The following is a 27,631-nucleotide window of genomic DNA, read 5'->3' on the forward strand; positions in this document are numbered from 1 at the left end:
ACATGGCCCTTCATTGTATTGTAAGGAGCGTTGTGTGTATGTCCCGCTTACTGCAGTTTTCAGGGGAAGGAGTCTACTTTTAGTGTTTTTGCACTGTCAGCAACCCACATGGCTTCAAATTCCTTGAATGGACTCTTTGCAAAGAATAACTACTCATGAGTTAGTGGGTCAAAGTTTTATTTTTATTCCTGATACAGTTCCTAGTTTGTTAAATATATAGTGCTCATGAACCATTAAAGCAGAAGTAGCATGCATCGTTGTGTAGGCGTGTAAATAAAAACACTTATAGAAAAAGTGGCAGCTGCAATAAATAAGCCCTTATTTCTTCCCCCTGATGTTACCTACACTACAGCAGAAAAAAAGAGATGAGAAACACCCAAGCAGTATATCTGGCTTTAACAATCAAAAAATACACTGGGAAGTGCAAGGTGAGCACTCTTGTAACTGCTGAGTGGTGAATGCTTGAACTGTCCTGCCTGATTATGGATTATCTATTAAATGTGTATATAATGTGGTCACACCCAGAGGTCCTAATCAAAGGCTCAGGACTCGACTGTGATCAGCACTGTACAAACACATGCAGAGTTGTGATCCCTGAAGAATTTACAATCCAAGGCCCCAACCCTGCAAACACTTGCACAGATGATTGATGTCAGCTTGGACCAACTCGCATGCATAATCACTGGCAGGATCAGAGCCAGAATGACCTATGGAGGGACTACACTCACGACGTAGACAACTTTCACACACATTTGCAATTTAAAAATTACTAGAAACAGATGATACTTCAGCAATCCCCAGCAGCCATTGGCCCACTTCCAATGGGCATTGCACCATAGATGGGAATGGGATGGTGTTGTGATGAAATCGGGATCATTAAAGCAGCCTGGTGGAGACAGGCTTCAGAGCGCTCCTTACTGCTACCCCAAAAGAGAGAAGTGTCTGACTCTCCGGGTCCTGCTGCCAATCACAGCACATGCTCGGGGGAGCTCCCAGCCTGTCTTCAGCACCAAACCAGCTGACTACATGCTCTTGGGTCAGTTAGGACCAAACCTGACTGCAAGGAGTTACAAAGGGTTCTCACAAAACTGGGTGGGCAACAAAACAGCAGATGAAATTCAGTGTTGGTAAGTGCAAAGTAATGCACCTGGGGAAAAACAGTTCCAACTATACATACAAAATAATGAGCTGTTACCACTCAAGAAAGAGATCTTGGAGGCAACATGGATAGTTCTCTGCTCAATGTGCAGCAGCAGTCACAAAAACTAACAATGTTAGGAACCATTAGGAAAGAGATAGCTAATAAGACAGAAAAAATCATAATGCCACTATATAAATCCATGGTATGCCCACATCTCGAATACTGCATGCAATTCTGGTCACCCATCTCAAAAAAGATGTATTCAAATTGGAAACGGTACAGAGAAGGGCAATAAAAATGATTAGAGAACAGATTCCATATAAGGAGATTAAAAAGACTGGGACTGTTCAGCTTGGAAAAGAGATGACTAAAGGGGGGATATGATACAAAATCATGAATGGCCTGGAGAAAGTGAATAGGGAAGTGTTATTTATCCCTTCACATAACACACAAACAAGGGGTCACCCAATGAAATTAATAGGCAGAAGGTTTAAAACAAACATAAGCAACTACTTCTTCACACAACGCAGCCAACTCGTGGAACTCGTCACCAGGGGATGTTGTGAAGACCAAAAGTATAACTGGGTTCAAAAAAGAATTAGATAAGTACATGGAAGATAGATCCATCAATGGCTATTAGCCAAGATGATCAGGGGGCAACCCCATGTTCTGGGTGTACCTAAAAGTCAGACTGCCAGAAGCTGGAACAGGATGACAGGATGGATCACTCAATAATTGCCCTGTTCTATTCCTTCCTTCTGAATCACCTGGCATTGGCCACTGTCAGAAGACAGGACACTGAGCTAGATGGACCATTGGTCTGACACAGTATGGCCATTCTTAGTTCTTAATACAGTGTTGGCGTGTGTTAGCTGGCTTCCCACCCAGTGCATTGAGGATACATCTACATTCCAAAAACAAACCCGGAGCAGTGAGTCTCTGAACGTGGGTCTATGGACTTGGACTCATGTTCCTGCTTGGGTTGGAGCTCGGGCTCCAAAACCCAACCCCTCTCATTGGGTTTCAGCGCCATAGCACAAGCCCTGCAAACTTTGTAGACCTGGGCTCTGAGACTTGCTGATTTTTGTTGTTTTTTGTGTGTGTTGCAATGCAGAGATATCCTTAAGAGAGCTAGGAGTATATCCTGCCGTGCTCCTGCAGGGGCCCTCTGATAAAGGATCAGGGCCCCAATTCAGCAGAGCTTATAAACACAATTGTCATCCCTATTCTGCAAAGGACCAAAGCATGTGCATAAAATTAAACATGTGCTTAAGTGCTTTATTGAAATGGAATGTATTACCAACTCAAGGCCTAAGCATCCACCTACCCAACACCACAGGATTTTATGCACAATCATTTTTTTAATTCAGTAGCTGCTTTGGCTTTAAGTAAGAAGCAGAAACACGTTCCCCTTGCATCTGCAAACTATTACAAACCACACTACGTCACTAGGAGCCTCTCCTCAGAGAACAATAAGTTGTATCCACTAAAACCCTAATGACAGGTTTCAGAGTAGCAGCCGTGTTAGTCTGTATCCGCAAAAAGAAGAACAGGAGTACTTGTGGCACCTTAGAGACTAACAAATTTATTAGAGCATAAGCTTTCGTGGACTACAGCCCACTTCTTCGGATTCTTCGTGGGCTGTAGTCCACGAAAGCTTATGCTCTAATAAATTTGTTAGTCTCTAAGGTGCCACAAGTACTCCTGTTCTTCTTTTTGCGGATACAGACTAACACGGCTGTTACTCTGAAACTAGGACAATTAGGTGCCCAATTGGAAGTATGTGGGAGCTGGTGCCTGACTTCCTTTGCCCTCTTTGGAAATCCCAGCCTAAAAGTGGCACGTGACCACTTGAGTTTGCTGTTTCACTGCTGTGCTCTCTAATGATCAAATTGTAGGCCTGGACCTGTTGGCAAACGCACCCTCCAAGCATGTCTGACTCTACCTGAGAAGCTGGGGAAGGCAGGAGAGCTGGCTTTTACCCATTTTTAAAAACCATTTGAGCAAATATCTTTTACCCATTTAAAAAAATAAAACCAAAGCAGATCCTTCTCCAGTTCTGAGCTGCCCTAACTTAATTTGCTGAAACCGCGTTAGGCAGAAGCAGCTTTTCGCTATAGCCCCGATTCACATGCTTAAACCCCATTCACTTCAGTAAGGCTTTAGCACATGCTCAAGGCTTTGCTGAATCAGGGCCTATATTAGCAATTGCTTCTTCTAATCTAATGCAGTATGGGACCTTAAAGGTGATGGTAGTTTTGCCATCACGCTCTTTTATAATGGGGGCGGGGAGGGAGAACCCACTACCTTGCATTTCACTTTTCTTTATCTGTTCCTTACTTCTCTGTTTTGGCTGGAGGACTCAATTGAGATCCATGGATGACCAGACTAGTGTTCACATGGAAAGCTCTATCCTGAGCAGCAGCTCTCCCTTCCATGGATATAGGGATGTATGAGTAGTTGGAAGGAGTGGGGAAGGATACGGATTCTACAGCTTGTCTTCCCATTCATTTCAACAGAGGGGAAGCTTGAGTGGTCCAGCTTCATTTGACATCACTGTTCAAGCCCCATGAGAACACGTCAGGGTCCTTCAGCAAAGAGCAGGATGTGGGGATGTGAGTGATCCTCTTCATGGGTTACATAAGAATGGCCATACTGGGTCAGACCAAAGGTCCATCTAGCCCAGTATCCTGTCTTCCGACAGTGGCCAATGCCAGATGCCCCAGAGGGAATGAAAAGAACAGGTAACCATCAAGTGATCCATACCCTGTCGCTCATTCCCAGCTTCTGGCAAACAGAGGCTAGGGATACCATCCCTGCCCATCCTGGCTAATAGCCATTGATGGACCTATCCTCCATGAATTTATCTAGTTCTTTTTTGAACCCTGTTATAGTCTTGGCCTTCACAACATCCTCTGGTAAAGAGTTCCACAGGTTGACTGTGCATTGTGTGAAGAAATACGGCTGCTACTCTGAAACCTTCCTTTTGTTTGTTTTAAACCTGCCTATTACTTTCATTTGGTGACCCCTCTAAGGTGCCACAAGTACTCCTGTTCTTCTAATTGTCCTAGGCTCATTTGGGGGGGGGGGGGGGGGAGGGAAGCCTTACCCTTAAAGTTGCCTTTCTTCTTCACTATTTTTCTGTGCCAGTCTCTTAGCCCATCCATGTCCAAAGCAGGATTTCCTTGTCTCACAACCTATGCTGTAATTAAGTTTTTCTGTCCCTTACCCGTTTGTATTTTGTTTTCTTTTACCCTATTCTGACCCTCTTCCCCGGCACTGAGCAAGATATGCGACACTGCAAAGAAATCTCACAAGCCAGTACTGAATGCAAATGGAGAAGTTAATATAATTGGGAGTGAATCACTCAAAATTTAGGTTATACTGACCTCTAGGGGACTACAGTAAAAAGCCAAAAATATAAAGGCCTGAATTTCCATTTACACTAAGGCCCCTTCACAACACCATGTGGCGATGTAAAGGGGCCTGAAAGTACATGTAGTGTAATTATACCCGTTTTCAGACCCCTTTACACTGCCACAGCTCTGTAAAGGGACCTTAGGTCCAAATTGTTCCCATTCCCTAGTTTCTTTATAATTTTGATACCTTAAGAAAAGCACACACAACCATGCACCTGTGTGTTTAAAACAAAGCAAGATATACATTTGCAAGTTATATAGTATTTTGTCAATTGCTGGGGCCAAGTGAGAAATGTATGAGCAAAATCCTTCTCCGATGCGGGAGGTGAAATATGAAGACTTATAGGACAAAAGGGTTTGTGGTTGTGGGCTTTTTAAAAGGGTGTATGGATCTGCTTAGATGGCATGCTTTTATTATGTTTCCTTTTGCTGCAATTGTGGTTGATGATGGAGGTGGGGCGGGCAGGGGCGAGATTTGCAATGTGTAGGCTACTGCTGGAACAAACTCTAAACCACAAAGCTAAATTTATCACATCACTGGAATAGCCTTGCTCTTTTACTGACATGGAAGAGGGAGTGCCCCAGACAGTTGTGCTGAAGCCCTGTGCCTCCTGAAGAGCTGTCTGAAACTCAGAGAGACAAGGTGGGTGAGGTAATATCTTTTATTGGGCCAACTTCTGTGACTGAGAGAGACAAGCCTTTGAACTTACACGGAGCTCTTCTTCAGGTCTGGGACCCAATTTCCTGCCTGATCCACAAAGTGTGGACACCTTGCCCCCAATGGGAATGGTTCAGGATACTCCACTGAGCATCCAGTGACATTTTCCTCTTAAATGGTGTCCCCTCTGTTGAAGGGAATGATTCCAGCCACAGAACGTATCAAAACAATATGTAGAGCGCTACGGTTAAATGCCTGTTCTTCACAGACGGAAAGTTATTTCAACATAGCGAATGACGGTGGATTCGCTAGACTGGCACAGTAGTCTTTCAAACAAATCTGGGAACAGTACGCCAATTTCACAGTTGCATTTAAAAGTGCAGTGTTTAAACAGACATATCAATGGACAAGTATTGCCATTTTCATTTATAGATAGAATGGGTAACTTCCCAATTTCCACAAGACAGAGGAGTTGTTAGGTGCTCAACCAAAGCCTGTGGAGCAACAGCAACTCATATTAGGACAGTGAAACTACTGCCTCATGTTGTCAATGTTAAGATTCGCTATTGGTCCATTTAGCTGAAAACGGCTGGTAGTCCTGAATTCTGGCCTCCCAAGACACAGCTTGATCTGTAGGGTTTAGAACTAAATCTCATACAGTGCCTTACATTTGCAAATTGTATTTGTTCCACCGCACACTGATGCTGCACAAAAAATATTAAGCTCATACCTAACCCTTTCTCCCTCTGACAGCATGTTCTTTGAGTTGTATACTCTGTCCTGGAACCACTGTTTAGCATTATTTCACTCACAGAGAAAAGAATCCAGAAGTCATCAAAGTTTGGTAAGCTCTTTAATGGCAAGCTTATGGTATAACTACATTGTTGGATTTGATGCCTAGGTGTCGGGGGAGAAAAAGTAGGAATGGAAGAATAGACAGGGTTCCATTGAAAGTTCACACCTTTTAAAGCATTTAACAAAAGGGCAACATCTTTTGGCAACCCATTTCACAGCTTTGTAGTCACAAACAGAGACAAATCTTCCAGCAAGAAAATGAGAAAAACCACACTAAAAACAGTTTTGCATGGCAAATAGCTCGTTATTTCTGCTTGATATGTTGCTGGCTGGATTGAGCCTAACATTAGTAGAGTAAAACTTGACAACAAAAATTGATTTAGACTGAACTCCAGTTTTGACATTTATTCCCCTACTCCCTAAAGACGAAAGTAGACATCCTTTACATGCAATGTTACCACATATCTTTGTCTACATAAATAACAGTAGGCCAGTACAGAAAGGGAATTTCAAAAGCTCAAAGTATTTTACATGAAACTGGTGTAGCTTTCCTGTGGTCAGTACTGGCTAGCTTAAAGAATTTTTTCTACAGACAAATGAACACCATTTGTGATACTCTATAAGTTCCTGCTTACAACTGAGCTCTGACTGATGAAGCAATGTTACATGGCTTTATTTAAACTTGAGCTTGTAATAGTGTAGCTGTGCCTTTATGCATAATACCCTTTAGAAATAATAAAACAGGTGATGTTAAAAAATCCCAACGTAATGCATTTGACCGACAATTTAGCACACTGAACTGGTCATTGGAGGTAGGGCTCTTAAACAAATCTCCTCCTACAGGGTGCAATGTGCATCTGCCATGGACATCAGATACCAACAATGCAATCTGGTAAATTTCAGACCAAGTCTGATTAAATCCTAAAAGGGGCAGTTTCTGGTTTCAGAGAGGACTTGATATTTAGGTATTGAGGAACTCTAGGGAGAATGATGTGTCTCATTGTGTGTTTTTATTGTAATAACCCCCTTTGGAAATTTAGGCCCCAATCTTACTCCTTCGCTCATAGAGAATGCATAACTCTCCTTCACTCCCAATGACTTCAGGGAATCCACCCACACAGAGCCTGTTAGGATTTAACACCTTCACTTCCTTCAGTCACTCCTGCCTAGTAATCAAGGACCATGGTTTTCCAACTGGGAAATCATATTGTAGAAGTGGGTTGGAAGAGAAGGGCTTTGCTAGATTTAAAAACCAAACAATAAAATGCCCCCCTTTGTTCAACACAATTCAGAACAGAGTACACACAGACACCGGATACAAAGTGCCTGCTTCCTTAGCAACTCAATCTTCAGAGCTTGAACCCCAGGCTGAGCAAGATTTTCAAGTGACTAGTGATTTCAGATGCCTTTGTTTTTGGGTGCCCAAGATGGGACATCTTGAAGGGACATGATTTTGAGAGATTGAGTGTTCAGCATTTCCTGGAAATCAAGCCTCATTAAGATGTCTCAGTCTGGACACCCAAAATCACTAGTCACTTACCATCAAACCTTAACCAGTGTGCTTCAGTCTTGGGTCCTGGTAAAACATTACTAAAAGTACTCTTTAATGAGAGAAATTGGACAGCTATTCACTGCTTCTGTGAAACAGTCATCTGCAAACTACTTTGACTGTAATGGACCCTTGGGACGGCTTTTCACAGCTTATTAAGAAGTAACTACAGCTGGGGCTGGATATGCCACAAGCTGCTTCGCTGCAGAACACCTTCTCCACTCCTGCTCCCCGACTCAAACAGCATGTCCTGCAACACAGGGTGAAATCACAATAGTATGTGCGCAGGCCACTGACAAAGGGAAACTAGCTACAATTATTTTCAGCAAAAATTGCATTTTATGAGCTTACAAATTTCAAAGGCACAGAGCTACCCAAAGTGTGTGTGTGTGGAACTGACTAGCTGAGAAATAATACGGGATAGGGCTCGCGATTTGGACAGGGCGATCCTGAGAGGTTCAATTTACTGATTACGACCGTGCGTGGTGGGGTTGTTAGTCCCCACATCTGTGTCCGTGAACAAAGAATTTAGTTTGTCTCTCGAATTAGTTGCCTGTATCCAGAGCAAGCTCTTTGGGGTCTTTTTGTTCTGTGTTTGGACAGCTCCTAGCACAATGGGGTCCTGGTCCATGGCTGGAGCTCCTATGCTACCACAATACAAATAAATAAATACCAACGCCAGGAAAAAAGGTCTCTTAGGCCTGGTCTACTCTTAAAATTTAGGTCAACATAGCTATAGAACTCAGGGGTGTGAAAAACCCACACCTCTGAGCCCAGGTCAGCATAGCTATGAACCCCCAGTTAGAATGCTTCAGTCTGCCTACCTACTGTTACTCAGGGAGGTGGAGTTCCTACAGTGATGGAAAAAGCCTTCCGCTCTACTCTGTGCTGGTTAGGCCTCAACTGGAGTATTGTGTCCAGTTCTGGGCACCGCATTTCAAGAAAGATGTGGAGAAATTGGAGAGGGTCCAGAGAAGAGCAACAAGAATGATTAAAGGTCTTGAGAACATGACCTATGAAGGAAGGCTGAAAGAATTGGGTTTGTTTAGTTTGGAAAAGAGAAGACTGAGAGGGGACATGATAGCAGTTTTCAGGTATCTAAAAGGGTGTCATAAGGAGGAGGGAGAAAACTTGTTCACCTTAGCCTCTAAGGATAGAACAAGAAGCAATGGGCTTAAACTGCAGCAAGGGAGGTCTAGGTTGGACATTAGGAAAAAGTTCCTAACTGTCAGGGTGGTTAAACACTGGAATAAATTGCCTAGGGAGGCTGTGGAATCTCCATCTCTGGAGATATTTAAGAGTAGGTTAGATAAATGTCTATCAGGGATGGTCTGACAGTATTTGGTCCTGCCATGAGGGCAGGGGACTGGACTCGATGACCTCTCGAGGTCCCTTCCAGTCCTAGAATCTATGAATCAACATAGGAAGCATCTACACTATCATGCTACAGTGGCATAGATACTGCAGCACAGCTGTGTCACTATAGTGCCTGTAGTGTTGACAAGCCCCAAGTTAATCTTTTCTCCATCCCTCCCCCTTGTTACCCCCACGTTTATCAATCATTATGCTAATTTTAACCTACACAGAACTACACCTCTGACTGAGGCCTTATAGGAACATGTAGCAGTTTCTTTATGGTCTGCGTGGGATCCAGAAGCAGATTGCTTGGAGTGAAGTCTAAGATCTCTCAGAAATCCTGGCATTTTTTCTGAAAGACGTCATTCTACTCTCTTGCCCTGCGCTACCCTCACCCCACCAAAACATAGTTGTAATATTTATAAAACCGATTCCTTTTTTCCTGACGTTCCACCTATTTCTGAATCTCCCCACACAGCACTCTGCTCATCGCAAAAGTGCAACTTGGATTCAAAAGAGCCAGGTCTGAGAGTCTCTGTTCTGGTACATTTATATTTAGTTAGAAAATCAAATCTATACATGGAAAAAAAGACTGGTTTTGCCCATTCTTTTTTACTGTCTTTTCACCAACATTCTGATTTGAGGACGGGCAATAATAAAATACTTATCAGTGTTCATCCCTAGATCGAAAAGCACTTTATATGGGTGAGTAAACATTACTATCATCTTCATTTTACAGGTTGGGAAATTGAAGTACAAGATTCAGGTTTCAGAGTGGTAGTCGTGTTAGTCTGTATCAGCAAAAACAACGAGGAGTGCTTGTGGCACCTTAGAGACTAAGAGATTTTCAAAGGAAAATACAGGAGTTAGGCACCCATTTCCCACTGAATTTCACCAGGATCTGGATGCATAACTCTCACAGGCTCCCCTGAAAACCCCAGTGACTCACCTAAAGTCAAGAGTAAATCAGTGGCAGAGCTGATAAGAAACCCCAGATTCCCTAACTCAGGCTCCCACCCTGCAAGCTCTTATCCACGTGTGTTTGCAGGACTGGGATCTCAGGCGGTGTTCTATCCACTGGGCCATAACTCCTCCTTTTACTTACTGGGTAAGTGGCTAATAATTCCAACTCAGACAAGGGAAGTGAGAAGGAAAAAAAAATAGTAAAAAGTTTGGAACCCTTGTGGTCCCACTAGATAATTCAGCATTTCTTGGATTGTTTGATAAATAAGAAACAATACCATAACAACACAGAAACAGATATGGTCAAAGTCTAAGAAACCAGTATTTTTGATAAAATACATTCTATATTAATGCTCATTCAACATTTAAGACACATGTAAATTTATATTTTATCCTCTCTATATAAAATTCCAGTTTATTTTAAATGGTGCATGGTAGTAGCCTGACCCAGCAGTGGCTCAACATGCTCAGCTCCCAGCAAAATCAATCGGAGACAAGGGGGTTCAGCACTTTGCAGGACTAGGCCCTTTCAGGAGCCTGATTTTCAGTCCTTATATGGGCAAAACTCTTGCTGGCTTCAATGGGAGTTTAAGGGGAGTGCAAGCTGCAGGCTAGGACCCCAGGCAAGTTGCAGAAGTCACTCACATGGCATATGATGTTCAAAATAAAAACACATAAATGAATACAGGAAATAATATCTCTATCTTCATAATTTACAGCTTCATCTTTGCTTATAACCATATTAATGCTCAACTACTCATTTGCAGCTCAGAGTCTATCAAAATGCAGGCAAAGGTGGCAAAGTCAGACTATATTACAACTCCATTGTATGTAGTTCACAAGGGCCGGATCCTCCAGCCTTCACTCACTCAAGTAGCTCTTACTCACCGAAATAGTCCCATTGTAGTCAAACAGCCTGATTCTCATTTGCATTAAGCTTCCTGCAAATTACATCTATACCCATGTTAGAGCAGTGCGAAGGAGCCTTAATGTAAGGGAGAATCAGAAGCTATGTACATAGTCATTTGCACCTATGCAAAATCGGTTTAAATGGTTAGCAAATCAGAATGGTAGTATTTTATACTCACCTTGCATAGGTGCAAACAATGCACTGCTTTAGCTTCAAAGCAGAGGAAAATCTGCCCCAAAAGGTCTATTTGTATGAGCTGGAATCAAAGGATCAGCACCTAAGGAAGTAACCCCAAAAAGCTCCTCTGAAGGACGCCCCTGTGTAAAGTTATGACAAGTCTCTTTTAGATGGAAAGGAAAGAAAAACTTGGGTACTTAAAGCAGGGATGGAAACCACTGGTATTACACTTTATTTTGGTAAGCAAAAAGCCTATTACTGCTGTACAGTGTTATACAATGAACTGCCACAGTTCTCACACCACTAGTCCATAGAAAATGTGTTGCAACTATCATATTTATGCCTGCATGCCAAGAGAATGTACAAAGTTTCATTAAGCTCGGTTTCTTGTCTATTTTGTGATATTCTTAAACTCAGACTTTTACAGTGTTGCAGACACTTCTGTGCATATTCAAATACCATTTTCCATCCTGGTTACAGAAAGTTTTGCCTCTGTTAGAAAATTAAGTGTTATGCATCCCCTAAGCCTTCATCAGACACACAAATCACCAAGAAAATTAACTCTTTAACTAGCCTTTAAAACAATTTCCAATACATACATATCCAATAGGAGATACTGCTAATAACAGGGTTTTTAAAAGAGTGTCAGTTGTTTCTGAGAGTTGTCCAAGCATTTTTTCTTCACTAAGTGTTAATTTTTATAAAGCTAACGCTGTATTAAAGGGCTTTGACGTTTGTGACCTACATTTTGTGTTTTTAAAAAAGTTGTCTAAAAACCAAACAGTCATTTAGAAATACTTTCCTAGATAGTGGAAAATTGCTGTACGAGAATGGAATCCCTTCTTTTCTTACATTTTCAGAATAAAAGGTGAGTAAATAAAGAGGTCCTGTTGTTTCACCATCTGACACTCACTTGAGAGTCACACCTGGGCAAATGAGGTGTAAAATATTATGGGTCTTACTTTAATTTACTCTAAAACCCCCTTCCACCACTCTGGGGGACAGGTCATCAGCTGATGGAAACTGTCATCATTCCACAGGCAATTGACACCAGCTGAGGACCCACCCTAGGCAATGTAAAGGGACCTTAAAGTGGGCATAAATTACATCTGTGCTCCCTTCAAGACCTTTTTACACAGCGAGAACAATGTAAAGGGGCCTTAGTGAGAATGAGAATCAGGCCCTACCATTCTGGTTTGGTAGCATTTTACACCCACTTTGACAAGTATGAATAGCTACACAAGGTACAAGACACTGAAGAACAAGGCCCAGTGTGAAGAAGCGGATTCCATTATAACTTGAAGAGCCAGGTGCTGGTTTATACGATTAGGGCTTCAAAGTTAAGTTGCACTTTAATTCAGGATGCTGCAAGATTTGAATGAAATTGTTGTTTTATTAAAGCCAGCGAAGCTGAAGGTTGATTTTCGTGCAGGAGGAGAATAAGCAATGGAAATTTTAAATTCATTTAATTTCTATTAAAACAGTATTTGGCTTTGGAACAGATGGCATCAAAGTACCAATGTGTATCATCATGTGCACTGATCACACAAATGTCCTAATTATGCCCAGTGATTAACCCAGCACCTGTACATTCAGGTGGTGTTAAGAAACACTAAAATGTGCTGCACAAGCATTTGCCTAAATTTTGTCCCTCCTAAGTAATAATTTTTGTTCAATCTTTATGTGCACTTCTGCAATATTAACCACTATGAAACTAGTGCTTTACAGGCATAATCTCTCACAGTTTGATACTCTGACTGGTAGTATAGCAAAAAATAAAAATTAAAAAAATTGTTGAATTAAAACTAAAAGTGCAGATTGCATTTATTCTCTGCATTCATTTTCCTCCGTAAGGTCATATGTGAGTACTTCACACACTATTCAACAGTTACTACATTCAAAGTACTCTACATTCATGTCAGTGAATGTTATTCTCAAAACACAAGTCAAAGAGACAGTCAGCGACAAAACTAGTTCTAAATTAATGATGGCAGAATGCTACCAAGACAACTCCATAGAAACCCCACTGAAACAGGAGTGAAATTCAGGTCACTTCTTAGCAAAGCTCATCACAGAGATATTTATGTATTTTTTTTTTTTAAATTTTGATTCTGGGAGCCATATTTCCCATGTGATGCGCTAATTCAAAAATGCTAATGCAGGAGCACATGACCCCACCTGGTACCAAGGGATTAAGATCTTTTAATTCCTCAGATAATTACTGCTGGCTGACACCCATTTGTTGGTGATCGGCTTCTGGTTCCTCCTCTTCCACGTCTGCGTTATATTCTTCAAATGCATCATCATCGACATCTGGAAGCCCCAGTAACTATTTTTAAAGAGAAAATGGGAAAGTGTAATAATCAATGGCAAAGATCAAACTGATGCCATATTGCCAATTCGTGCAATTTTACCATGAGTCTTGCCCCAATATTTGGCTTTTTTCTGAAAGCCCCAGAGTCACGAGGTTATGTGAGAATCTCAGCTTTCTTTTTAAAAAAGTAAATTTCCAGTCCTCATGGTTGCATAGAAAAGCTTCAAAATGTGAACCAAGTGCACCCTAAAGGCTCAGAAACCAGCACACAAATAAAATTATTCACAAACATTGGGGAGTGGGGGGAGGAAGATACCTTATGATCTTTATGCCAGTCATAATTTTTGAGGCCTGAAATGCATGATTTTTGAACACTTACGGTTGGCAATACAACTGATGCTCTAAATTCAAAAGGACCCTGTGTAGTATACTTCAGTTCTAGTTAACTCAGTTTAAAATTCTCCATTTGCACTGCATTCAATAACCCTACAAGATGATCACACTTACTCCTTTTGCACCAAAAAGGAAACCATTCTATCCCACAAACACGGGAATGTCCAGAGTGCAGCTCATTGAGTTAGATGGGGTAGCCATAGGTGCTAAAGCCCTAAAAGACCAGAAGATCCTAACATGCAATCGCTTCATCTTGAACTATTCACCCTCTCAATCAAGTTGGAGCATTTTATGCTGAGTTCAGTAGTCTTAGCAGGAGATAGCTGCATATTAAAATGAAAATTGGCCACAATCCTCTCAAATTTCTACAAATTAGATTTAGGCTGCTGACAAGGTACCAATTAGGGCTGTTAAGCAATTAAAAAAATTAATCGCGATTAATCACACTGTTAATAATAGAATACCATTTATTTAAATATTTGTGGATGTTTTCTACATTTTCAAATATATTGATTTCAATTACAACACAGAATACAAAGTGAAGAGTGCTCACTTTATATTTATTTTTTATTTCAAATATTTGCACTGTAAAAAACGAAAGAAATAGTATTTCAATTCACCTCATACAAGTACTGTAGTGCAATCTATTTATCATGAAAGTTGAACTTAAAAATGTAGAATTATGTACAAAAAAACCCTGCATTCAAAAATAAAACAATGTAAAACTTTAGAGATTACAAATCTACTCAGTCCTACTTCTTGTTCAGCCAATCGCTAAGACAAACAAGTTTGTTTACATTTGCAAAAGATAATGCTGCCCACTTCTTATTTACAATGTCACCTGAAAGTGAGAACAGGCGTTTGCATGGCACTGTTGTAGATGGCGTTGCAAGATATTTACATGCCAGACACGCTAAAGATTCATATGTCCCTTCATGCTTCAACCACCATTCCAGAGGACACACGTCCATGCTGATGATGGGTTCTGCTCGATAACGATCCAAAGCAGTGCGGACCAATGCATGTTCATTTTCATTATCTGAGTCAGATGCCACCAGCAGAAGGTTGATTTTCTTTTTTGGTGGTTTGGGTTCTGTAGTTTCCACATCAGTGTTGCTCTTTTAAGACTTCTGAAAGCATGCTCCACACCTCATCCTCCTCAGATTTTGGAAGGCACTTCAGATTCTTAAATCTTGGGTCAAGTGCTGTCGCTATCTTTAGAAATTTCACATCTTCTTTGCATTTTGTCAAATTTGCAGTGAAAGTGTTCTTAAAATGAACATGTGCTGGGTCATCATCCAAGACTGCTATAACATGAAATATATGGCAGAATGTGGGTAAAACAGAGCAGGAGACATACAATTCTCCCCCCCCCGAAGGAGTTCAGTCACAAATTTAATTAACGAACATCATCAGCATGGAAGCATGTCCTCTATAACGATGGCCTAAGCATGAAGAGGCATATGAATCTTTAGTACATGAGGCACGTAAATATCTTGCAACACCAGCTACAACAGTGCCATGCGAATGCCTGTGACATTGTAATTAAGAAGTGGGCAGCATTAGCTCCCATAAATGTAAACAAACTTGTTTCTCTTAGCGATTGGCTGAACAAGAAGTAGGACTGAGTAGACTTGTAGGCTCTGAAGTTTTACATTGTTTTGTTTTTGAGTGCAGTTACATAACAAAAAAACAATATTTGTAAGTTGTACTTTCATGATCAAGAGATTGCACGACAGTACCTGTATGAGGTGAATTGAAAAATACTATTTATCATTTTTACAGTGCAAATATTTGTAATAAAAAATTATATAAAGTGAGCACTGTACACTTCGTATTCTATGTTGTAATTGAAATCGATATATTTTAAAATGTAGAAAAAAAATCGAAGGAATTTAATAAATTTCAGCTGGTATTCTATTGTTTAACAGTGTGATTAATCACGATTAATTTTTTTGAGTTAATCGTATGAGTTAACTGCAATTAAATCAACAGTCCTAATACCAATACTTCTCTCAGTTGGGCAAAGTTTGGATGCCTCAGCTCTATAATGTTTCAGATCATTGTAATGGCAACTGTTTGTTTTAGAAGATGGAAAAACTGTTTGAACTTTTCCCTCTTCCTCCAAAAAGAGATTGGCAAACCAATGAAATTCAGGAATACATAAACACATCCCAGTCAAAACAATGCATCTGCTTTGAAAATCTCATACCTCACAAAACTTACACAAACAGCTATTAATATCTGCAAAGCAAAATCATATGCTACACCTTATTGATAATACTAGGTATTTAGCCTGCTAAGACTGAAAGAGCAACCACAGACACGCTGCACCTTCCTTGGAGAGGGATTCAGCTGTTGTCTCAAAGGAGGGGAAAAAAACAACCATCTCCACCAGGAAAGGGAAATTTTTATACAGGGATATGAAAATTACAAGGCCAACTTTTAAAAATGTAAGCTAGTTTATTATATTTTTGCATTCAAAACTATTCAATGGACACAAGGACAATATCCAGCTGTGGCCTTTGGGCCCACCAAAGCTCATGGTTTTTGGGCCCACCATTACTTGATCTGAGGGAAAACTAACCACATAAATGAGCATCTTAATCTTCATATTGGGGGTGAGGGGAGTTTCTAGCTCTTTGCCTGCAAAATTAGCACAAGAAGCATAATGAAATATAAACATATCATGAGGGTCAAAAAGGACAAACAACAGGACTCTGCTTCTGTAGAGAGAGGCTGGGGACCTACGGATCTCACACACACACACACACACACACACACGCTGTACTTGTTATATAAAATTAATCAGTTAAGGGAGGAGTCTACTCCAAAGAAGCACCTTGCTAGTCCTCTCTGAAATCCTTAGGGAATTAAATCCATGGACGTTAGGTACCTAAATGCCTCTGAGAATCTGGGCCTAGGTGACTTAGGAGCCTACGTGCCATTTTCAAACGTGACTTGGGCAGTTAGGTGCCAACGTCTCTTTACTTTCAATGGGAGCTACACTTCTACAACACATAGCGCCTTTGGAAAATTTTACCCTTTGTTATTATTTATACTGCAGTAGCGACCAAAGGGCCCAATCAGGATCTTGGCCCAAAGCACTAGGCACCTGTACAAGCATTTAGGAAGACCCAGTCCAGCCAGCTGAAGGAGTGCACCAGGAAGAGATGGGCTGGATGAAGGAAGACCAACAAGCAAGCACAGTACAGCAAGTGATGAGAAAACAATCCAGAGTCCAAAGTTTATTTATTCATTCAGTCCATGCTATTCATCTATCAGGGATTTTGGGGTGAAGTGGGTCGATCTCTGAGTCTTACATAAGATTGAAGGCCATGAGCATGTCAGCTTTTACACAGAAAATGTTCTACTTGTATTTAGTCTTTCATACTGAAGGTACCACACATTGTCAGAGGACTGGAATTTGCAGAAAGATGTTGCTAGTACATCTAACCAGAGAACAACAGTCATTTGTATTTAGGGTATATGATTCAGCTGTAAATAAATGCTTTGGGTAGGGACTACGTTCCCAGGATTTTTTTTTATCTTGTATATTTTAACTAGTGCAAAGTGTCTTGTATACTCATGGTGGTATCTAAATAATCCAATAGTTTGTAAACAGCAGACCTGGGGGAAGGTGATAATGTATTTAATCAAAATCTAACAAACAAATATTAAAATATGCATATATACGGCTTAAGAAATACAATGATTCTACTCTAAAAATAATGTGGATGCACTAATTCTTTCACATCAGGAATCAATGGCCAGACAAAAAAATAGGTGCTTAGAACTACCAGAATAAATGCTTCACAATCTGTATTCAGGAACTAAAATGGCATAGTAGAAACAGGTGTGTTTGAGGAAATGAGACAAGGATGCAGAACATCAAAAAAGCGATGAATTTTGTGGGAATTTTATTATTTGATTTTTTGCTAGGAAGAGACTAAATAAGCTCAATTTAGTCCATCCAAGAGAAAGTTAAGAGGTGACTTGATCACACTCTATAAGTATATGGGGAAGAGATTTCTGGTAATCTGATCTAGCAAAAAAGGCATAAGATGATCCAATGGTTGGAAACTGAAATTAGACTAATTCAGACTAGAAATGAGCAAGTTTGTCATAGTAAGGGGAACTTATTTCCAATGACTAATTATCTAGGGATGTGGTCGATTTCAGCCACATGTAGTCTTTAAATCAAGACTGGATATCTTTTTAAAAGATACACTGCGGCTAAACCAGAATTTATGGGCTTGATGCAGGAATTACTCTGTGAAATACTATGGCTTGTTTTACACAGGAGGTCAGACTAGATGATCACAATGGTCTTTTCTAGCCTTAAAATCTATTACCTTTTATTTCTTCAGTTTAAGAGTGGCTTAATTTGGTTTATTTTAAACCAATTCCTAATAGACTTAAGCTAAACTTAAATAAACCTGATTTAAACAGAAACACGAGTGTCCAAACTGGGGTTCGCATCAGTTTAACTAATTTGGTTTGAAACCACTCCTTTAGTTAAACAGCTGGAACTTTCTTGTGTAGACAAGGCTTTAAGCTACATTGAGGGAAAGAAAATCTCTCTCAAGGGATGGACATTGTTCTGGGAAGTGTATTTTTATATGTTTACCATAATTAGAGTAGCTGCACGGATGGATCGAATTTCCAGTCCCTTCTAAGAAAAGTGTGCATTGGCTCTATTCACCTTTGCTCTCTAGATGGATTTTTTTAAACTAAGTTCTTTCACAGTTGCCACTGAAGTTGGCAGTTGGCCTTTTAAGGTTGCAACACAGAGTAAATGAGGCCCAGTATTTCATAGGCACACTCCTGGCCACTTGCCTTTTGTATTAAACTCTTGGGATGAAGTTTAGTCCGCATGATCAGCTGGTCAAAATATCATCAAAGAAAGTGAGAAAAAAATTGTCTAAAATGTTTTGTTTTTCATCAACAGTTCAAAAACATAACTAGCTTCGCTTACTGACATGATCTAAGCCAGGGGTCGGCAACCTTTCAGAAATAGTGTGCCAAGTCTTCATTTATACACTCTAATTTAAGGTTTCACGTGCCAGTAATACATTTGAATGTTTTTAGAAGGTCTCTTTCTATAAGTCTATAATATATAACTAAACTATTGTTGTATGTAAAGTAAATAAGGTTTTTAAAATGTTTAAGAAGCTTCATTTAAAATTAAATTAAAATGCAGAGCCCTCTGGACCCGTGGCCAGGACCTGGGCAATGTGAGTGCCACTGAAAATCAGCTTGCGTGCCGCCTTTGGCACGCGTGCCATAGGTTGCCTACCCCTGATCTAAGCAGACATAGTGAAAGCACATGACTCTGCCAATAAACCTCTACTCTTCTCTATGACACTCCAGTTATTCCACTTCTAGGCCACTCAAGAGGAGAGGCTGACAATATGCTATATTATGTGGTAGTTTAGCAAGACAAATGTCCAGTCGGGACTATGCTGAGACCACCAAATTCTCTTCACTTTGACAAAAGCCACGTTTTAATATAGGTCTCTGGCAGCAGATGGCTAGTACAGTAACATGAGGTATCTTAGCCCTATACATCTCAGCGCTATATAAGGACTGATGAGCAGAAAATGTTAAGAGCAAAATATAACAAAATAAAAATAAACAAAAAACTCAAACTATTACTATTCCACTCATTTGCTGAGACGCTACCCTGAGCTATCTCAACTATCGGGTGATCTCAAGGCTAAAATCTGAACTTACAGTTTTGTCCCCCTCTGCTTCCCCAAACTGTATTTGCTTTATACAGATCCTTGAAAAACTCCCAAATTCCAGTGCCGGGAAATGACTCTGCCACCAAGTCCTACATAGCTTTGTAGCGCATGGGACCCCAGTAAGAGTGAGTGCTGAGAGAATGTGGAATTGGTCAACACTATGCTTGGCTGATGCGGCAACTCATGAGGTCAGGTGATCAAGGGACAACTACATAGAACACATCACCGGACATCGGCAATACCAGAAGGGATGAGCTGGAGTGCCGATGAGAAGCACAGTCAGGAAAGTAACAAATACTTTCCTCATGGACTGTATTTTCTAAATGGACAACCAACCTAATTCTCAATTACTGAGGGACAATCTCCACTCATTGATATATTTTGCTTTCCACAACCAAATCTCTTTACAACTTTTCATGAGTGATGTACCCGAGTATTCGGATTCTAATATCTAAACTGTATTGTTAAATCTATTCACCTAAATTTGAGTTATTGCTGATTATGTACTCTATGTATCATATGACTTTTAAAAACTAACGTTATATTTGTGGATCATCTAAGCGCTATACCCAGATGTACAGACACTCTTTTCCCAAACTATGTATTATATAATTTTTTTTAACATTAGCTTTAATAAAATTTTTAATTCCATTCTTCATACTCAGGACTTGATCAACCATGTACAATTCATCATCAGGGTGGGGTGCCAGTTCCACTGGCTGGGACATCAATTTGCTTCCCACCACAGCAGGGAATCTCAATTTGTCAAACAAGAAGCTAGAAATAAAAAGGCATCTGATTTACAAGAACAGGCTCCCTGTACTCACTGTTAGCTTGTTTGAGCTACTTGACTGGACAAATAAGCCATTGTGAAAAATCTGTCTTGTTCTCAATGGCACATTTTATTAAAATCAAAAATATAGTAAATATATAGAAGTAAAACATGCACCTACAGGCCTGAAAGATTTGAAGACTTTTTCCAGTATTTCATGGAGTGTCTTTTTACCACAGGAAGAGATGTAGTCCTGTGCCAACTGCAGGAAAGGTAAGCAGTCCTCACTTTCACTCCACACATGCTAAAAGACAATAGCAATGAAAGAAAGAACAGGAGTTAATAGGAATTCATGTGGAGTTTTTCATATGACTTTATAAGATGTATGGTTTAAAGATGTACTGGACCTGCAATTTAAATTTGTACTAGGGATACAGATATTGCTTTACTTCAGGAACTGGGTATGGTCCCACATTTTTAAAGGCTCCAGAGATCCAACTTGGTTGCATTAGCACAATATACCAGGAGATAGAGAAAAGGATGAAGGCTTGGAAATAAATTAGAAATACACTGTTCATGATTGAACCAGGGTGGGGAATCAGAATGTCCCAAATACACATGTCCCATCTACACATTGCCTCATGTATATCATTTTACAAGTAAAGTTGCTTTTGTCTAACATCAGCCCTGCAAACTCAGCTTGGAATCTGAAAGTCAAGATGAGGTTTTTCCTTCTGATGCATCATCCGCAGTAATAATGCCCCCAGCAACACATGAGAAATCTCATTCTTTTTCAGGTTGTTTGACCCTGTAATTTTGTAAACAACTCTCCTGATGATGCACAAGAAGAAATAGAATCCTGAGTATGTCCATGGGGTACTCTGACCTGTCCCACAGCCCGGTTCTATGAAACTCCAGGCCTTCAACCTTTCCTGTAACCCCTGCATATTCTGCCAATACAATGTTGTTTGAAAAAGACTGCATGCAAGTGCTGATGAAAGCCTTCAAACAGGGATATGATTTACATGGAAGTGCAGGGTGAAAACACTGTTTACAGGATGCTTTCTGAATGCCTTTCTCACTGAGATTCTAATGACAGAAGCATAACGCTGCATGGAAAGGTAGATGCTACAACTTCCCTTACTTTCCCCCCAAAGTACTGTGCATCTAATGTATCTGTTAGTACATGAACAGTAGGCTACACTTAATAAGGGTAGAGTAGAAACTCTGAAATTAAACTAATATTAAGGAAATAATAAGAATAAAAAAAGTCTCAATCCATAACATGCAAACTTATTTCCTAGTCAGTATAAATTAGCTGACATGAATTAAGTTCTAGGTTTCTACAATTAAGAGATTGCAAAACATCAGCTAAGATATCTCTTTAAAAAGAAAAATTATAACTACCTTTGTACTAACCTCACTTGACCTACATTTTCTTTGATGCCTGTTACAGTTTACAAAAGTAGTGTGTGTTTCTGAAGTGAAATTTCTGCCAATATATTTCTGCCAATACATGTAAAAATGGCCCCTTCCTACTGAGTAGATTTGCTTCTGATATTTGTCTGGAATCATACCTGCCCACTTTAGTGACAAAAATATGTTTTTTACAGGGAAATTTAATCCCATGTAACTTCACAGTGCTATTTTTTACAGAGTCAGAGTCCCACCACATTTTAAACTCCACTGTCAATTTATCAGCATTTGCTCAAAATAAACTGGTCTGGTGCATGAGGGAAAACGCAAGCAAATTACTCATCAGAAAATCTTTTAGTCTTCAGAGAGATTTTTTTTTTAACAGTGTAAAGCAATAAGCAATTAAGGCTACCAGCGATTTCCACATCTGCGGAAGATTTAAAATTTTGGTTGCAGCAACAAACGTATTATGGAAGCATTTCATATGGGAAAGGCTTGGTTTCATCTACCAAAAGAAAACATGAAAGTATTATCATGATATCTAATAAAGCTGCACCTAGTCTTTTCTGCAAGTTCAGTACTGATGCATGCAGCAACTTAAGAATGTGAATCTAAACAGTCTGATTCACGAGTCTCCAAAAGAACCTGTAAAAGGAATTTGTCTTTCACAATAAGATAAATGAAAAATGAAGATTCAGCTCTTGCTTTGGAAGTTATAGCAAGACATAAAAACTGCACACACACAGAAGATGCTTTTGTTGAGAAACCCACTAAATCTCTGCAATCTCTTTGCCATAGGGAAAACAGCCTGCTGGTAAGCTGGGGTAACAGAGTTTAATTGTAGCAGAGCAATAAGGAAAAGGTAAACCTCATCCTCCAGATAAGTTGTTTTCAGGCTAGATCTATTTTGCTCCTGGTTGCTTTGTGTTAACACAAAAGCACACAGCTACTAATTTCAACCTCAGCTGACCCAGGATCAAGGTTGAAATATTTAATTTAGCATCTGTGAATACAGCATGCAATCTTTGGAAAGCAAGGCTGAAGCAGTTCATTGTATAACGCTTGAAGGTTTTTCCATTCAGTCTTTAGTGGGTTCAGCAGTATTAAACGATATTTATCAGATCACTTTTTTCAAAACCTACCTGTTGAGCATGCTAGTATAGCATTTTATCTTTACTGAGGTAATTTTGTTGATGAAGAGTATTCAGACTAACTGATTCTGTGCTAAGATATACTAGAGGAAATCTTGTAATAAGGTAACGCAAAATTGGTACTTGTAGTATCATTTAGTATGAATACTAGAAATAACAAAGGGACAACAAAGAATACATAATATAAATAATAACTTATTCCACCCTCACCCATACTGGGTAAGGTTATATAGCAAATCCAATGAAGTATTTGGGGGACACTGTAACCTATAAAAGCAGAAATTAAGGCCCAGATGTTAAAGGTACTTAAGTACCTAAAGTGCAGATAGATGCCTAGTGTTGAAGGCACCTCAGGTGCTTTTGAAAATCCCACTAGGTGCCTATCTGCATTATAAGGTGCCTAAATACTTCTTAAAATCTAGCCCTTAGAGATCTTCTCATGTAATTAAAACTATGCAATACTGGAGTTCTCAAATATTTTCATAGTGTGAACCACATCTTAACAGGGCTTGCTTTATGGACCACATCCTTTGCATTCACAATCACACAACATTCCCGTCGCAACTACAGCAATTGCTTAAGTGGAAAAGTAGTATTAGGAATGTATTTAATATATGTTTAGCTTCTTTTAATGTAATTCAGCAGGTGCAAACTAGGAGGAATCACCTACACCCATTGACTAGCCAGTTCCCTCTAGACCGGTACTAAGTGCTTTGTGGGCCACAGTTTGGGGAATTTTTGATTTCATCCATGATTATTATTTTCCCCATCTATTTCTCAACTACCCCCTGCCCTTACTGGTCTTCCTCTTCCTTCTGTCACACTCTTCTAATTAATCATTTCATCCTTCAAAGTTCATGAATTATCACATACATCTCTGGCACCCCCTATATCAGTGGTCCCCAAACTTTTCAGGGTCGTTCCCTTCCCTTACCCCTGTCCTCGTACCCCCGGGGAGCCTGGCTCCCTGGGAGTGGGTCTGTGGCCGGGGCTAGGAACAGAGCTGCAGCCAGGGCAGGAGCAGAACCACAGCTGGGTCCGCGGACGGGTGTGGCTCTGCTTCCTTCCCCAGGCTGGCAATGGAGCTGCGGCTGCAGGTGGGGCAGGAAGCAGATCTGCAGCGGGGCCTGCAGCTGGTGCGGAGCCATGGCCAAAGCTGGGGATGGTCCTGGGTCGTGGCTAGAGCAGAGCTCGGGGAAGGGTGGTGCTCCCTCCCGACCCAATTGGGGGCTGGCCCAGGCCCCACACTCCCAAACATTCCTCTGCATCCCCCAAGGGGGGCATGCCGCACAGTTTGGGGACCTCTGTCCTACGTACTCTGTTGAAGTCTCTTCCTTATTCTGAAACGAACATGTAAAGAAAAGTGATGAAAACACTATGGGCCTGATTCTCATTTATACTTAGAGTATATCTACACTGCAAATGCAGGTCTGATTTGTTTCTCATGCTAGCTAAATTAAAGCTAGCATGGGTATGCCTACCTATGTTACAATCACACTTGAAGTGCAGACATGCCCTTTGACCCCTTTACAACATTCTGACAGTGTAAAGAGGCCTCAAAGCATGTAATTACACCATTCTGGCAGTGAAAATGGGCCTGGAAGTTGACATAAATTAAAGTCAGACCCATTCATGTGACCAAATAGGAAGGGTCCTTAGTGCAAATGAGAATCAGGCCCCAGGTTTTTATTGTTTTCTTAAAATGAACTTTAATACACAGTTCCACATATAATGAAAACTGTCTTTTGGAGCATTTAAAAAAAGAGTCTGCAAAAATGAGTCTGTCAGGCTGGTATAATTAATATAGTGAACAGATCATTATTAGTCCTGAGCTGTTATACTAAAGAGACATCATCAACTGAGGAAAAATCATTCCTGTCTTTTTTGTAAGAGGACTAATCTAAAAAAGTACCTCCTGAGGGGACTACAGCTGAAAGATTGGAGAACACAGTTCTGTTTTTCTGGTAGCTTTGGGTTGGGGGGATGGAGCCTTTCAAACAGAACTGGGAAGAAAAAAGAAAATGTGGTTGTAAAACCACAAAAATTGGCAGGATAGTCCAGGGGCAGGAATACGATCTGAAACTACTTATACGTTTGTGGTTTGGTTTTTTTTTTAATTGACTAGATTTCAACTAATGTGGATTATATAACAATACAATACAACACATAAATAAGAAACACATGAGCTTTCTCTGTGGTGTAGGATATCATTAGAATCTCTAGATGGAATTATAGTCTTAGCCCAGATCCTGCAATTGGATCTACATGAGTGCCCCAAAAGTGCTACTGACTTCAGTGGGGCTTGGCATTGCCTCAGAGGCTCACCTGCAGGTATCCAGTTGAAGGATGTGGCCATTTAGGCTTGGTCCTACAGGGAGTTGTACACATGCATAGGTGTTTGCAGGTTTGGGGTGTCAGGATCCAGTCCTGCAATGGGCAAAAGGGCCTCCACACACTGGCAGAATCCTGACTTTTGTTATACAGTAGCTGGTGGATACATTAGTCCTTCAGTTAAACTCTACACCGTCTCCTGATTTGTAATTCTGCAATACCATCTGCACAATGTGAGAAATAAGTATCTTCCAATTGTGTTTTGTGCTCTTTGGGCAAGTCACTTACTGCACTTTGTCTCCATTTACCCAGCTGTAAAATGGGTTCTTATTGCACCTATCTATCAGAGGTTTTACGAGGGAGAACTTGCTAACAGTTGTATAGCAGATTGAGGGATGTAAGGTGCTATGAATTAAAGTGTTATGGCATTTCTTCAATAATGCTAGAAGCCATTTTAAAAAAAACATTCTTTTATGTATACTGAACTGAAGCTTTACAATTTATAAACCCTGCAGTAAAGGTCAGGTTTTTCCATTCAACACTAAGATGTTGGAGTTGGGGGGAGAACACCCTCTTGATCCTGAAGCCATTTTTGTTACCATCATTGTAGGAACTTGCTGCTGAACTCCAGCAGGCCAGGATGTGCAGGCAACAGAGGCTGCTGGGGAAGGGGGGAGAGGAAAGGCCAGCACCTGCCCCCATCACACTGTAACCAAGATGGGAGTGGGGAAGGACATTTAGGAAACAGTTTCCTGGAGGATCAAGGGTGACTAAGAGTAAATTCACACAGCCCCAGATAGGGGATGGGACACAGGGGGAGGGGTGCCCTGTCATTCTGACTCCATTTTATTCTCCACATTCTCCATTTGCTGCGACAGCAAAGCAGCCCCCCAACCACAGCCTAGGGGGGCAGCGCACTTAGTGGTACACGAGCCATAAGCAAACCACAGCGCAGGAGCAAGAGGGGGCCTGCATCCTCGCCCAACCCCCAACTCCTCCAGCAGCACAGGGTGGGGCTGGGGGTGCTGCGAAGGGCCCCGTGGCTCCTTGCCCTGCCTGGGGCGGGGGCCGCCTCCATAGGGTGGTGGCTGCTCCCCCCGGCAGCCCAGCCTGCCAATGACCACCCAGCACCAGACTCCATTTTACAGCTTTTTGCTACGGGCTGGGAATTCTCTCTCCTCCCCCCCCAGCCAAGGGCTCTGCCAGCCCCGCCGCCCTCCCGTCTCCCTCGCCGGGCTTTGCCAGCAGCTCAGTCCCCGGCCTGGCTGGGGCCCGCTCTCCCCTCCCCAGCCGCTGCGGCCGGAGCCCCCCGCCCGCCCCGCGCGGAGGCAGGGAGCCCGCCCACTGCGCCCCAGCCGCAGGGCAACCGGGCTGCGCCCAGCCCCACAGAGCGAGGGGAGGCGGCGCCCGCCGGCGGGGTGGGGCGGGTCACTCCCTCCCAAGCAGGCCGGCGGCCCCAGGCGCTCCCCGCGGGCTCCCACCCAAGCAGGCGGGCCGGGGGAGAGGGCGGCTAAGGAGCGAGCAGCAGTACGGGGCACCCCCAGCCCAGCTACTTACGAAATTGTCCCCGCAGCCGCTGTCCGGACACAGCACATAGAAGGAGACGCCGGGGTCGGCGTAGAAATCCATCCTCCGCTCCGTCTCCTCGGTGGCGATGAGCTCGAAGGGGGTGTTGGAGCACCACTTCTCCGCCACGTCTGCCAGCTGCTGGAAAGCCATGCTCGCTCGCTCGCTCCCTGCAGCCGCCGCCGCGCTCCCCACGCGCCCTCGGGGCCTGGCTCCGGCCCTCCCTCCCGCTGGAAGACGGGTGTGGGGAGAAGTCCAGGCTGGGGAGCTCCCGATCCACTTCAGCACCTCGGGCTGCGGCTCCCACTCAGCATTATTTGCTAACTTACATGTATTGTTTACATGCCGTGCGTACAAGGCGCCCTCCTCCTCCTCTTCCTCCCGGTGCTGCTGCTGCTCCCTGTGCAGCCTGACATTGGCTAAGCGCGGCTGCGTTGTGTGTCTTGTGTGCAGGTCATTTGCGGGTGTGGGTAAAAGCTGGATGTGGCCGGCTCCTCCTGGATTCGGCCACAGCCAGGCAATTTTTGGAACCAAGCGCCCCCAATGCCACTGACTGTGTAGAGGACGAGAAAGATCAGTTTCTCCAGGGCATCAACAAATTCCAGACCCCGGAGCATCCTGGCTGCGAAAAAACGTATTTGGCTGCTGGATCCAGCCAATTTTTGAACCAGACTCCCAAATTCCACTGCATAAATAGAGACTAGATGCTCTGATTCCACCTAAAAACTCCAGTCCCAGATGCATAGCAGTGCCACAAAAAGCTGGATTCAACATCTGAATCTTGCTGGATCCAGCCAATTTTTGCTACCAACTCCCCAATTTCCACTGTGTAAAGGGAGACCACATCTAACTGCTTTTGCTCCACAAAGAAAAATCTAGAAACCAAAATTTCGTTGTGCAATGATGCTGCAGGCACTGAGATCCATCATATTTCTGTGTTGGCTCCTGCCAAGTTTAGGCCCCCAAACCACAA

At 41.8% G+C, this 27,631-nt stretch overlaps 1 protein-coding gene across 1 annotated transcript; it reads right to left on the reverse strand.

Annotated features, from left to right (window-relative positions):
- Nucleotides 1–11,177: 11,177 nt before the first annotated feature.
- MTURN (maturin, neural progenitor differentiation regulator homolog) lies at nt 11,178–27,124 on the reverse strand. Its single transcript, XM_005278667.5, has 3 exons — nt 26,650–27,124; nt 20,376–20,498; nt 11,178–13,297 (listed from the first exon to the last, which is right to left on the reverse strand). Exons 1-3 carry the CDS (start codon nt 26,809–26,811, stop codon nt 13,187–13,189), a joined length of 396 nt encoding a protein of 131 aa, XP_005278724.1. The 5' UTR covers nt 26,812–27,124; the 3' UTR covers nt 11,178–13,186.
- Nucleotides 27,125–27,631: the final 507 nt, after the last annotated feature.

The sequence above is a fragment of the Chrysemys picta genome, chromosome 2 (genome assembly GCF_011386835.1).
Source record: "Chrysemys picta bellii isolate R12L10 chromosome 2, ASM1138683v2, whole genome shotgun sequence".
Classification (NCBI taxonomy): domain Eukaryota; kingdom Metazoa; phylum Chordata; order Testudines; family Emydidae; genus Chrysemys; species Chrysemys picta.